This window comes from Anabrus simplex, chromosome 2 (assembly GCF_040414725.1).
Source record: "Anabrus simplex isolate iqAnaSimp1 chromosome 2, ASM4041472v1, whole genome shotgun sequence".
Taxonomy (NCBI): Eukaryota; Metazoa; Arthropoda; class Insecta; order Orthoptera; family Tettigoniidae; genus Anabrus; species Anabrus simplex.
In genome coordinates, this window is record NC_090266.1 from 1038977282 (window position 1) to 1038991874 (window position 14593).

Sequence of the window (14593 nt, forward strand, 5' to 3'; positions counted from 1 at the left end):
GAAACTTTGGACCGGCGGATACAATTGGAGAGGAGGACCATCGGCCTCACCTGCTATGCTGAACAGAGGCCTTGTGGGAGGATGGGAAGATTGGAAGGGGTAGACAAGGAAGACGGAGGGAAGCGGCCGTGGCTTGAAGTTAAGTACCATCCCGGCATTTGCCTGTAGGAGAAGTGGGAAACCACGGAAAACCACTTCGAGGATGACTGAGGTGGGAATCGAACCCACCCCTATTCAGTTAACCTCCCGAGGCTGAGTTGATCCCGTTCCAGTCCTCGTACAGCTTTTCAAATTGCATGGCAGAGCCGGGAATCGAACCCGGGCCTCCGGGGTTGGCAGCTAATTACGCTAACCACTACACCACACCGGCGTACCTAAGTTAATAATAGAAGCAGAATACCAGAACAGAAGCCTCCGTGGCTCAGGCGGCAGCGCGCCGGCCTGTCCGTGATTCAAATCCCTCTCTCCATGTGAGATTTGTACTGAACAAAGCAGAGGCAGGACAGGTTTTTCTCCGGGTACTCCGGTTTTCCCTGGCATCTTTAATTCCGGCAACACTCTCCACTATCACTTCATTTCATCTGTCAGTCATTAATCATTGCCCCAGAAGAGTGCGACAGGCTTCGGCAGTCGGCACGATTCCTATCCTCGCCGCTAGTTGGGGCTTCATTCATTTCATTTCTGACCCGGTCGAGTGACTGGAAACAGGCTGCAGATTTTCAGTACCACAACAGAAACACTGGTAATGAGTAAATCTATAATTGATCAACTGAAGTCAATTATTTCCCCTTCTCAATGCACTTTACACACACTCTCTTCGAATCACAGGCGTAGCCAGGTGGGGGAGGGGATGTTACTGAGGGTTGGAACACCCTACCCCACCGATGGAAATTTTGCAAAAACGGAAATAAACAGAAACTGACGATAAACAATAAACTAAATAAATATTCAGAGACATAATTTTAGAACCGATACTTGTATCAGTGCCCTTGTAATAACGAATCGTTCATGCACCATGGTACTGTATTCTACCATCATTTTGTAACTATAAACACTCCCCCCACCAGGGTGAGAAATCTTGGGGGGGAGGGTTCCCCACTATCTCAAAGGTTTCCCCACCACTAAATTGCCCAGGGGGGATTCTTTCATTATAAAATGAGGAAAATATAACACACACATTACCGTACTGAAAACAGTGTTTTTTTGCTGTGAATATTTTCACAAAAACATCAATAATACACATAAGATAGAAATAATAGGAAGACTGCTAGACCTTGAGCAATAAAACAACGCAGTGGGGGCAACTCCGCACATGCAGCCTATTTGTCATGTTTCACTCTGGCAAGTCCACCCGGAACCCGGGAATAATTTTCCATTGAACATCGTTCAAACAGAATTCAAACAAAAACATTTTAAATTTACATTTTTCAGGGGTAGGGGGTAATTTACTTACATGGGAATTATATACCCCCGGATACTGCTTGAAATAAATCATCATCATCGGTTTACCCTCCAGGTTCGGTTTTTCCCTCGGACTCAGCGAGGGATACCACCTCTACCGCCTCAAGGGCAGTGTCCTGGAGCTTCAGACTCTTGGTCGGGGATACAACTGGGGAGAATGACCAGTACCTCGCCCAGGCGGCCTCACCTGCTATGCGGAACAGGGGCCTTGCGGGGGATGGGGAAGATTGGAAGGGAAGAGGGAAGGAAGCGGCCTTGGCCTTAAGTTAGGTAGCATCCCGGCATTTGCCTGGAGGAGAAGTGGGAAACCACGGAAAACCACTTCCAGGATGGCTGAGGTGGGAATCGAACCCACCTCTACTCAGTTGACTTCCCAAGGCTGAGTGGACCCCGTTCCCGCCCTCGGGAACCCGGACCTCCGGGGGTGGCAGCTAATCACGCTAACCACTACACCACAGAGGCGGACACTTGAAATAAATACTAGTAGTTAAGCCCTATGATCCTTCTACCCCCCCCCCCCACATTTTTTTCCGATTTCGCACCCTGCACCCCCCCACCCAATCAGCCGATCCTGGCTACGCTACGGCTTCGAACACTTCAAAGATTCAGCTTTCTTCCCTTCTTTGGAGGGTAAACAAGACAAATTTTCCCGTTCTGTCCGTTCTAATCCATTCTAATTCTCCTGAGGCAAATATATTTTGATGATGGTTGCGAAGATTTTTGTGGATCCATGGCTAAATGCTTAGCATGGTTGCTTCTGCTCCATGGGTTGCCCTTAGGGGGCCCCTTCCTCACATCAAGCAAGTCGCCTATAAAGACCTGCGCCAGGCCTCTGCATAGGTCTCACGCCGTATTTTCGTATCGGTTCAGAGAGGTCTCTGAGACAACACGTTAGTGAGTATTTAAGGCTTAAAACGATTTGGTTACGCTTTCAATGATCGACAAGAGAGTATTTCACAATATTTGCAGATATTATCCACAGATAACCGGAGAAGAATACATGGACACAACATAAATTGCACATATTTATGGGAAAGGATTTAGAGAGTAAGAAATCTGCACTTTCCACATAATGGCTCAAAAAAAATTAGAACTGTCTGCTCTATAATTAAGGCGAAAAGACTGCAATGTACGAAAAAATAAGTTAAAAACAAACAATATTTTACTGTCCTATTACATTCAATGACCGAGCTCGATAGCTGCAGTCGCTTAAGTGCGGCCAGTATCCAGTAATCGGGAGATCGTGGGTTCGAGCCCCACTGTCGGCAGCCCAGAAGATGGTTTTCCGTGGTTTCCTATTTTCACACCAGGCAAATGCCGGGGCTGTACATTAATTAAGGCCGCTTCCTTCCAATTCCTAGGCCTTTCCTATCCCATCATCGCCATAAGACACATCTGTGTCGGTGCGATGTAAAGCAAATAGCAAAAAAAAAAAAAAAAAAAAAAAAATTATTGAAACGATCGAGTGAATACAGCTGGTCGGTTGATTAAATATTTCGTTTGATCGACAGCACTCATGGAAATACATTTTTGAAGTCTTAAGTTTCCTCTGTCCTCTTCCTAACTAATCCAGTGAGGAAACTGTCACATTAAATTGTAACTGGGGACATTAAGGACACTACTTTATAAAGGAAACATGACCATCAGTAATTCAGATGTAAAGACAGGTTTTCCTTTTTTAATGACCGTTGACCTTGTGAAGATATTCCTTATAACTGTCCCGACGTTATCCACTATTGTCATATGTCTCTGTATCCAGTAGATTACGCATCAAATGTCATAATGGTACACCACAATGGTAATAAATGAACGAAATTTTATCGTAGGACATTTGGAAGACGAACAGAAAATTAATTAAATTCGCGTGAACCATACGCAGCTGCGCACGGGTAACTGGAGAAGCGGTAGTGCTCTCTAGTAGCCTGCTGGTGGAACTAGCACCAGTCAGTCTTCCGCTGTAACGCGAAGGGCTAGGACGTGGGTACTGCGTGTGCAGCTTTTAAGTTTAAGTTTTTGTGAATGAAATTGCGAATCTTCAAAGAAAATAACGAAGAAAGATGGTGCAGAAGTATCAGTCTCCTGTTCGGGTTTATAAATACCCGTTTGAGCTTGTAATGATGGTAAGTAGAATGAATTATATGATGATTCATTATAGACATGTATGTTGTCAACTCCCAGCTGTTCGGGACTGTTGACATGGAGTGCTGCGGTGTGTGGGAAGGCAGTTTTTATCATCCTAAGTACTTTGAAATGTTATTCACATGATTTACCTTTCATGTGGAAACTCACAATAGAAGTTCGTTCGTCAGAAGAGAATATAGCTAGTGTTCAGTAATTTTGTTTCCCTATTATTGCAGCTTCAGCGGACGTAGCGTACTGTGTCCTGCGAATAGTCCAAGAACCCCCTGTCCACCTAACCTTGTATAGTAGTTAGTTTTGTTATTCTCGAAAAATTAGGGCTAGCAGGTTGTAATACCAGAGGGGGTGGGGTGGGAGGCGGGAAACCTCCTCGGAGTCATCGCTTTCGACAGACTTCTCAAAGTGTGGGTTCTTAATTTGTTGTAAGGTTATCATGAGCAATTACTGTACATTTTGAGATTGATTTATTTAATCATTGTTTGTCGCTGGGATATAACATATTTATTTATCTATTATCAGTAGAAATATTTTATTTGTATGGGTAGATTTCGGTGAATGAGGCCAAGTTCACTCCTATGCCATCGTCGCCCTAATACCTCTCTGTGTCGGTGCATAAAGCCAATTGTAATAAAATAATACCTGTGTGGTTATGGTTTCTGTATTAATACTCTACTATCAATAATTCTGAAATGTGGAGCACCGTATGTCCTGAATCTTCCGAACAGGGTATATACCCCGATATGCTGAATGTTCCTTGCGATACTTAGAAATGTCCCCGATAAAAAAATTAAAAAAACATTGAAAAGACGAGTACCTATAACTAAGAAAATAAATTAGGGCCGACTTGTTTTTGTTTCCGTGTCATACAGACATGTTTCCTATTTGAATGTTGAGATGTGCATCAAATAACTTATTTGAAAACATTCCTTTTTGAGCCAATTTCGGTTATGAAATAACGTAACTTTTCAGACATTTCGTAACTGATTATTTTTTGTTTTCACGTTGTAACTCTAACTGGTTTGTTTTTGTTTAGGGTTGTGTTAACAACGGTTACGGCAGTTACCGGTATTGTTTAAGTGCTGCATATATACGGAAGAAAATATTCAGGGAATATTCAATACAAGAGGATATATTGCATGTTTACTATCCTACAACAGTCTTTTACTCCATCATAGTAATTCTATTGCTTCTTTTCATTATTTTAATGTTGTGGTTCCCATCAGTAGAATCATGGTAGTATTAATAGATTTTTTAAGAGAGGAGAAATGCAATTTTGTGGAATGAGTATGTCGATTGAATTATCGCAGACTATTATACATACAAGAAAACAGCATGTGAAGGTGAAACATTCCTGTGCGCTCAAGAGCAAACCTTTCTGAGACTTGAGCGTCAAATGTTTCATTATTGGTTCATCGTATTCCTTCAGTGTGTTTTCTTGTAAACTTCTTTGTAAGGATAATCCTAAAAAAAAATCATTGGAACTGTAGAATTCGCAGTCTACATTGAATATTCATTGTAATTTTGAGCTAGACGAAATGAATGAGTTTCTTACGCAGATCACTTGGGTGAAATTCAAGAAATTTCTCTCTCGACTTAGCGAGGAGGAATTGCACTCCCGGCGAAAAATGTTCAGTATATCTCGTCCCTTTCGTCTTGAAAATTAGAAATAATTGATCCGTTTCGTCCTTGCGATATTTCGGTAACTTTTTTCCTGCGTGCTTTGTGTAGAAAAGGAATGTTCCTCCAGGACATAGGACCTTGGATACTGTGGTCAGCAGCTCTGTATACTTATTGTGCTTGTGAATTCCGTCTGATGAACTCTTGCTGCGATATGTGTGTTTTCATTTAAACGGAACTGCGGGAGGGAAGAAAGCAACCCATAGCCTCGAGAAGAAAGACACCAGCTCAGCATCTGGTGCTGAGCTGTTAAATCACCAAACGGATGGCCGACGTTGGGATTTGAACCTACTCGTCTTTCAAGTCCAGGTGTAGTGGGTGCTTGTGATATAGGTCAGCGCTTGGATACACTGTGCTAGCGTAGTCCATTGACTTGAGAGTACTTGCTTGTCCGCCGGCTCCCTTGTGAATTGTTAGTGTAGTTGTCTATCGTTTACCCGAAGGTCTTGGTTTCGATTCCCGACTGAAAACTGGAATAAGTTGAAATAATAGTAATTTTATTGGCTTTACGTCACACAAACTACTTTTACGGTTTTCGGAGACGCCGAGGTGCTGGAATTTAGTCACGTACGAGTTCTTTAAATCTTCCGAACACTAAGCTGACGTATTTGAGCACTTTCAAATACCATCGGACTGAGCCAGGATCGAACCTGCCAATGTGGGGTCAGAAGGCCATCTGAGTCACTCAGTCCAGCTGAATAAGTTAAATTCAGCCTATTGAGTACAGTTAGGATCTGTTTAACTGAAGAGTTCGTGAATGCTAAGCAGTACGGCAAAGGAAGTCACGACACTACAGTGCCTGCTAGTCATTTCCTTGGACAGCATGTCTTAGCAACCCAAGAGCTCTTCTAACCGTATGACCCACGGGTTACGTTAAGTTCAGATGTCCTGATACAATAACCAATTCATATGCATCGGTCGGTAAAACTATAGTAAATACAGTACTTGTAAAGATAAGCAGCTGGCAGTCTGTTCAGCATTACTCTCTTATCAGATGTAAATTTATCTCAGAAGAGGTCAGATTATTGATGGGAACGGCCTCAGTGAGGGGATTGAAAAACATACGTTTAATTATTGTTAATTTTGTGCTGTTTTAGTTCAGTTGTGTAGAGTGCAACGAGCCTTACGATTATCATGCATGAATATTGTAGTTTCGAATTCTTACTGCGAACGGCTGCTGAGCTTTTTTCCAAAAACCTTCTTTTGATGACTAGATGCATTAAAATGTAAGATAATTTCTAAAATTTTTACGTGATAGCTAATACCATTCGAAGACTATTGTGTCCTGGATTGAATCTGCTGACGTAGGCCCGCTGTGTATTCAACCCGAAGGCTGGTTTGATCCTCGGCAGTTCTTCCATCAGCTTTCGTAGATGGCCTAGGCATTGCTGAAAAGGCATACTAGGGAAATTAGGAGTGATGCCGTTTCCCGTTGCTTTTCGCACAGAGCTAGAAGTAGCTATTACGTACTAGCCTGCTAAGCCCACCGAATTGCATGTACCAACCAACCCTGTGAGAGACGTTTTCGCGCCTTTCATAGCAGTGACTAGCTACATAAGGAATGGCATAATAACATCGCTCATATCTCAGTGACGCATGCCTGTGAGTTCAATAGTCAAGTAACTTTTTTTTTTTTTTTTTTTGCTAGTTGCTTTACGTCGCAACGACACAGATACGTCTTATGGCGACGATGGGACAGGAAAGGGCTAGAAGTGGGAAGGAAACGGCCGTGGCCTTAATTAAGGTGCAGCCCCAGCATTTGCCTGGTGTGAAAATGGGAAAACACGGAGAACCAAATTTCAGGGCTGCCGACAGTGGGGTTCGAACCTACTATCTCCCGAATACTGGATACTGGCCGCACTTAAGCGACTGCAGATATCGAGCTCGGTAAAGTACCCTTTTGAGCAAAACTGTTTTCATTTCAGAATCCAACAATACGACAGGGATTTTTCTTTCTAGTGGTTTAACGTCGCACTAACACATAGACAATTTTCGGCGACACAAGAATGGGAAATATCTAGTGTCCGTGGCCTTAATTGAGGCACAGTCCCAGCATTTTCCTGGTGTGAAAATGGGAAACCACGGAAAAACACCTTGAGGGCTGTGGGATTTGAACCCGCCGTCTCCCGAATGCAGGCTCAACTCTGCGACCCTAACCGCGCGTCCAGTTCGCCAACTTCTCACTGCAGACTGAGGTCCCACATTTGCAGTACCTTTATTCTTGTCTGACCGGGCGTACCTTTTCTTGGTGGAAGACACGCGCACACTATAGAACAATCTATTAGTCAGTGGACTAACTCATTCATAAACTACTATTATTATTATTTGCTTTACGTCGCACCGACACGGATAGGTCTTTTGGCGACGATGAAGGAGGAAGGGGCTAGGAGTGGGAAGGAAGCAGCCGTGGCCTTAATTAAGGTACAGCCCCAGCATTTGCCTGGTGTGAAAATGGGAAACCACGGAAAACCATCTTCAGGGCTGCCGACAGTGGGGTTCGAACCCACGATCTCCCGAATACTGGATACTGGCCGCACTTAAGCGACTGCAGCTATCGAGCTCGGTCATAAACTACTATAACGACTACGATCAGCATGGACGGTTACGTGTTGCCGAAATTATTTATTGTGTTGCAGGAATCTGCGGCCCAGTAGTTTTGAAAAAAAATAATATTTAAAGCTGATACTATTATTGTCACACCTACAAATTCGGGAATAATGGAAAATGGATAGGTATGACAGTGTTTTATAGACGCTTTCCTGTATTCAGGGGACAGTTGCGCTCTGCTTCTTGATTCCTGGGCCACATATACTGATACAGCTTGTCTTCAGGACATTCTACCAGGAAAACCATCGAGTTACTTCAAATTCCTCCCCGTACCACTGAAAAAAATCCAACCTCTGGACAAGTTCTTCCGTTAATGGAAATATTTATACCGCATATTGTCGGAGCTTACGATGTCTCGTCAAGACATGATTGTTGAACTTTACCATACGGATGTTATTCTTAAATGACAGTCTTTCATTCATTTTCAGTTCGCATCTCCATTATTCCTGGACATGGTAAAATATTCCTGATTTGCGGGGAAATGCGTGGCAGAGTGACCTGCCTAGTTGGTAGTGCCCGTTAAATACTGCCTAGAAACGAAACATAAAATATGCGAGGAACAGTGTTGCAATGAAGTACTTATTCATTTGCATGGTCTCAAAAAGACTTGTGTTTCGAACATTCCATCGCTACCAGTCATTTTTGCCTTACTTTCATTCCTCAGAAGCTGTCGTCTTTAATACACCCAGCAAGAGACTCCGCTTCGACTGCTCACCTGATGGCATTCCACTCGTTCACCGCACGGCTATCCGGCTCCATGGCTAAATGGTTAGCGTGCTGGCCTTTGGTCACTAGGGGGGCCCGGGTTTGATTCCCGACGGGATCGGGAATTTTAACCATAATTGGTTAATTTCGCTAGCACGGGGGCTGGGTGTATGTGTTGTCTTCATCATCATTTCATTCTCATTACGACGCGCAGGTCACCTACGGGAGTCAAATCAAATTACCTGCATCTAGCGAGCCGAACTTATCCTCGGACACTTCTGGCACTAAAAGCCATATGCCATTTCATTATTACCGCACGGCTCTTCCGCAGGGATGTCCAACCGCGCTACAATGGTTTGTGACATCCAGGATTCCAACTTCGATTTTGGGATGTTGAAGTGGAAAAGAGCAGCTCATTTCTTACATGTGGTCTTTTTATTCCATTTGAAATCAACCCTCAAAATGAGAGGTGGGTTCCGACAAGATAAGTTTCGATACTTCCCTTGTGAGCTCAAATTAGTGGGTTCGATCGCGGCTCAGTCCACTGATATTGAATGTGTTCAGATACGTCAGCCTCGTGTCGTTATATTTACTGGCACATGAAATAATTCCTAAAACAAAAACAAAATTCCAGCACCTCGGCGTCTCTGAAAACCGTAAAAGAAGTTGGTTGTACATTAAGTCCAGAGCCCAGATCTGTCTCTGATAAGATACTTCTCTGCTGTCTCTCCTGGAATGGGCTGGATCAAAATTGTTACTTCCATTTATCTGTCTCGGTCTCATCCTTGGATTTGACGATATGTAAGTGACTGAGGTATGAGCGATACTTGTAGCAGAATTCCTTTTTCAGCCAGTCTTTGTGATGATTGGTGTGAAAGTGTTGCTCATAGGGTCGTTTGATGTATACATTTAAGTGGGCTTGGCAGACTTATGTGCAACAGCATCTTGTGGCTCGGTGAGAAATGCAACGGGAAATCACTTCGCTCCTAATTCCCCTAATTCACCTCGTTAACAATACCTAGGTTATCTACAACAGCTGATGGCGGATCTGTTGAGGATCCAATCAGCATTCGGGCTCAGGACTCAACTAATATGTATACACTCTCTCCTGGGAAATTTGAGAAGCAGGAGATTCGAAAACCACAGGTATCACTCATCTAAACGCTGAAGGTGTTGGAACAGTCACAAACATCTGCTGAGCAAGTTCATTCAAAACATTTCGAATGTATTGGCTTGTTCTACAGCTATGGAGTGTTTTCTCAATTTCTTTTAAATACATGTTACGGTGTTTCCAGCTACTAGATGCTGAAGGACCAGTCATTTTTATTTAATTATTTTATTTGGCTTTGGGCTCCAAGGAGCCTTGGAGCCAGCAGCCTACAGTCATATATAATTGTATAACAGCTGATATAACAAAACCGACAAACACACAATAAATGCCTTTGAAAAAAAACTTATGAACCAGTGTTAAAATTAAAATCTTCTGTCAAAAATAGACCTTGTGACGTTCTGGTAACATAAAATAAAAAGGAAAAGTTTCTCACAAAAGTGATTTACAAGTGTAAAATAAAACACAACCGTATAAAATTACTCATTGTAACAGACTTAATAATTTTGAACAAAATTTACACTTAGGCTGCCTTAGAAAAGAAGCAATGGCGTTATAAACGTATTGGTTGTTCAATGTAAGTAAACACTGTATGCTTATCGGGAACTTGAATCCCAACACACTCAAACTGTTGAAAAACTATTGCCGTTTTTCTTGATAGAGGTCACGCGCGAAGAAAATTTTATTTAAATCTTGAATTGACTGATTATCGCAATGGAGTCAATAACTCCAATGCTACTTAAGTGGTTTCTAAAGCTTCCATGATTGAGTCGCATACGTATAATAGATGTTATATATATCCTGTTGGCGTTCCGTTTGGAGGACCAGGATTTTGTTGGCAGGTCTGCTTGATGTGAAACATAGAACTGTCCTTTATCTCTTTGAATTGTTTTCCAAAGTTGAGACCATTCTTCTCGATTATGATGATGAAGCAGTGGAGAGAAGCCTCTATACGGAAGAGCAGCAGCATCAAAAGGTGCACCAGTTATTGCCTGTTTTAACAGCTGGTCGACTGTATCATTGTGGAAAATGCCTGCACGTCCTTTAATCCAAATGAAATACATGACAATACCTGAATATCGCGCTTCCCACGCCATTTGCCGGAGTTCATAAATATATCTGTTATATTTCAAAGTCCAGTGTGGGGTTTGTAATGATTGTAGAACACTTTGTGAATCTGAGATAAAGTTACACATACAGATACCAAAAATAAATACTTACTTCATTTCATGGTACACAACAAATTTGAAATTTGTGAATGTAATTATAATACAAAAATTGCCTGTTCATAAATAGTCGGACAAAAATGCAAGTACAAGTAAAATATGAAGGATGGAGTCTATGTAGGAATATTAATACTTCGTGATTCTTTTCTTCCTGCGAAGCACTTCAGTCAGGCGTCTCGGCATGCTCTCCACGAGTTTTCTTGTGGTGGAATGGGACATTTTCCCAGTCCTCTTGCAGTCGGCTCTTCACATCAGCTTTGAAATTTATGGGAAGGTTCCAGATGTTGTTTTCCAGCATATCCCATAAATTCTCTGTGGTGTTAATGTCAGGGCTTTGTGGGGGGAGGATTCACAACTTTAGGACAGTTCTGAAACAACTATAACTGTACATTATAGGCCGTTTATTCCGGGTCACTGTCGTAATAAAATTTAAAACAGTCCCCAACTCCCATATTTTCTGCACTTTTCTTCAGGTAGACTTTTTTTAAAATCTGAAGATACTGGTGGTGGTCCATGTTTCTGTCCATTACAACCAGCTCACAAACTACTTGAGCCGTCATACAGCCCCACACCATAACATGTCCCCCTCCATGTTTTGCCGTTGCCTTCATATTTCTTTCTTTATACTTTTCATTGGGCTGTCTCCAAAACTATGATGCGCCCATCTGAGCCAGAAACGTTGAATTTCGATTCATCGCAGAATTCATGTCTTTGGTAAGATGCTCCTCAGCAAATCGTTGTCGCTTGATCCTATTTATTTTGTTGGTATAGGGCTTCCTTCTTGCAGTTCGCGCGTGATAATCACCTCCGGATTGTACCTGCACTGATCTTCTTTCCAAACTCGTTCTCAGCTGCAGCAGCAATATTGGTTGTAGTAAGACGTCGATTTCTTTTCACTTTTCTTACTGCTGCCCTCTCTTCTCTCCTAGTAGGGACCCTCGGGCGACTTGTCTGTGGCAAAGTTTCAATTCTGTCTTGCAATTTGTATCGGCAGATAATATCATTCACAGTAGTTTTCTTCATGTTCAGCCAATCTTCGATTTGTCGACATGTTTTCCCATTTTTATGATGGAATATTACTAATTGCCTTTGATCAAATCTGTGTTCCATTTCACTCATGAATCGTTGCGTCTGCTTTTTGCATGAGGAAGGCACTGACTGGGACCTGCCTGCACAGCGCATAACAAGTGCAAAGCATACCTTTAGCAGCTAAACATCTCCTGTCCGAAAAATATTGACCAGCAAATTTTCGTACCTCAAAAAGTAAAAGACATTATTACTTTGTAAACTCATCTACAAATCACAATTGGATAATTCCAGTACCTACGAAGTGCATTAAATTTAGAGTTTAGAAATTTCGAATGTATTACCTGTTCTTTCTTTAATAACAGGGGTATTACATGTATAGATTATTCTGTCCGAAAAATTTTGACTGTCACTGTAGATGTGGAAAAATTATGGCCACGCAGAGTGTAGAAATGTCATTACTTTGTTATTTAGAGTAGTTTCTTTGCCTGTTAAATTGGGTAAATAATACAATGGTATTTGACAGGGAGACAGTTCATAAAGAAAGCATAATCCGGGGACTAATATTTCTCACAGTAAAACGGGCAGTATATGTTTTAAATATCTATAACTACCTCGCCAACTGTGGAATCCTTTGAATGCGTCCTTTGCGCTATATGTCACAGCGTTGAAGTTGTTTCAATTTATTTAAAAGAAGAAACTGTGTTACCGTAGCATTTCTCAGCAAAAACGTATTAGCCATTAAATGGCGTCGTAAATATGGAGGCATTTATTGAGCTTCGATTAAAAAGATGAATAGACATTGGTTAGTGAGGTACTCCAGTGCACGTGGCTATCCGCGTCGAACAGGTTTAGGACTTGTTCGGAGACTATATGCCAGTTCCGGTGCATTACATGACGGTACCTGTTCAGTTTCACCTTCAGTTTCCTCTCCCTCTGAGCAGCTACTCAACTTTCTCTGAGGCTGTCATACCGCAGTTTCAGTTTGAAGGCTAAATACCTCTGCTGTTCATCACGTTCTTGTGTTCTTTTGAACAGAACCTCTCAGGTAACGTATTGTATAGTATTGCATGTAGCAGCGTGTGTTAAACAGTTTAGACGTTTGTTTAGGAGATGTATATGCAAACCCCTAATCACTTGATAAACAACTCGCAAAGCCATCAAACACCACGTAGTTCAGAACGAGTCGGTAGATGGAGAGACAAACGGGCCATGAGTAAAGTGGTGGTTGGTGTTTCTTAGACAAATACTAGTCACAGTTTGTAAGTTATGTGCTTTAGACTGTAGTAAACAAATACAGTTAAAAAAAACTAGGGGAACATGTTTTTGATCGTATGTCATTCTCCACAAAACAGTACCGCACACCCATGTATATTACCAACGAAACCTGTATTCTTTACCGTTGAAGTATACAGAAGAACATCGATGGATTCGCGTTCATTTTTCGAAAACAAATGGCAATGTTTAAATAGGGGCGAAAACAAAGTGATAACAGTCCTCCAGGGTGGATTTTTATCACAGTTAGAGAGCTTCAGTATGGTGTATGTCCTCCACGAGCATTTATCACAGCTTGGCGCCTACGTGGCATGCTCCGTATAAGTCGACGGAGGTCACGTTGCGGTATCAGGTTCCATTCTTCAATGAGAGCCTGTTCAAGGTCTAGGAGAGTCTCTGGTGGAACAGGACGCCCACGAATACTTCGGTCAAGCCTATCCCACACATGCTCGATAGGATTAAGGTCGGGACTCACTGCTGGCCATTCCTTCTCTTGAATGCCCAGTCCTCGCAAGACAGCTCTGGTGATGCGCGCTACATGAGCCCTGGCATTGTCGTGCATGAGTATGAATTCAGGTCCAACACCGTATGCAGCAACCACCACATGCTGTAGCAGTATCTGCTCGATGTGCCTCGCAGCGGTTAGATTACCACGGACGACGACATGATCCGTTCGGCCATCAATACTGATGCCACCACACACCATCACAGAACCTTGTCCGAATCGGTAGCCTTCCTTGACAACATTTGGCATGTACTGCTCACCACGGCGTCCCTATACACGTTGACGTCCGTCACGCCGTATTAGGGGAAATCTGGACTCGTCTGTGAACAACACAAGTCTCCATTGGCGAAGTTGCCAGTTGACGTGGGTACGGGCAAACAGAAGGCGAGCTGCGCGATGTTGCTGCGTTAAACGGGGCACTCGAACAGAACGTCTGGGTCGTAAGGACACTTCTTGTTCCTTACTGTCTGGTTAGATACCGTGACTCCAATGACCCTCCTGAGGTCTTGTTGCAGTTCTCTGGCAGTTGCTGAACGACGCCGCAACGCACAGATGGTCAGATATCGGTCATTCTGTGGGGTTGTCATGCGCCCACGACCTTGTCCAACCCTCCTTGTGAACTGGCCTGTCTCACTGTAGCGATTCCACAAGCGTTGAATAACTGACGGAGAGACATTGAGATCCACAGTAACACGACGAAAAGTCCACCCTTCCTGGATCAATGTGAACGCCCTTGCGACTTGAACCTCGTTAAGATGTCTCATGGGATGTGCTGGTTGACGAACAACGTGTCCAAATTACCGCAGTAGTCTGTGTACCTCACAACGACACACGGACGCTCCGCTTTTCACTTTGTTTTGAAGG

General features: G+C 42.8%; 1 protein-coding gene across 1 annotated transcript in view; it reads left to right on the plus strand.

The window, feature by feature from the left end:
* Window positions 1-3397: 3397 nt before the first annotated feature.
* retm (real-time) overlaps window positions 3398-14593 on the plus strand; it is a 615997-nt gene continuing 604801 nt past the window's right edge. Inside the window, exon 1 of the mRNA XM_067141962.2 lies at window positions 3398-3581. Coding sequence (XP_066998063.2) covers window positions 3519-3581 — 63 coding nt within the window. The 5' untranslated portion in view covers window positions 3398-3518. The remainder of the gene's footprint in view (window positions 3582-14593) is intronic.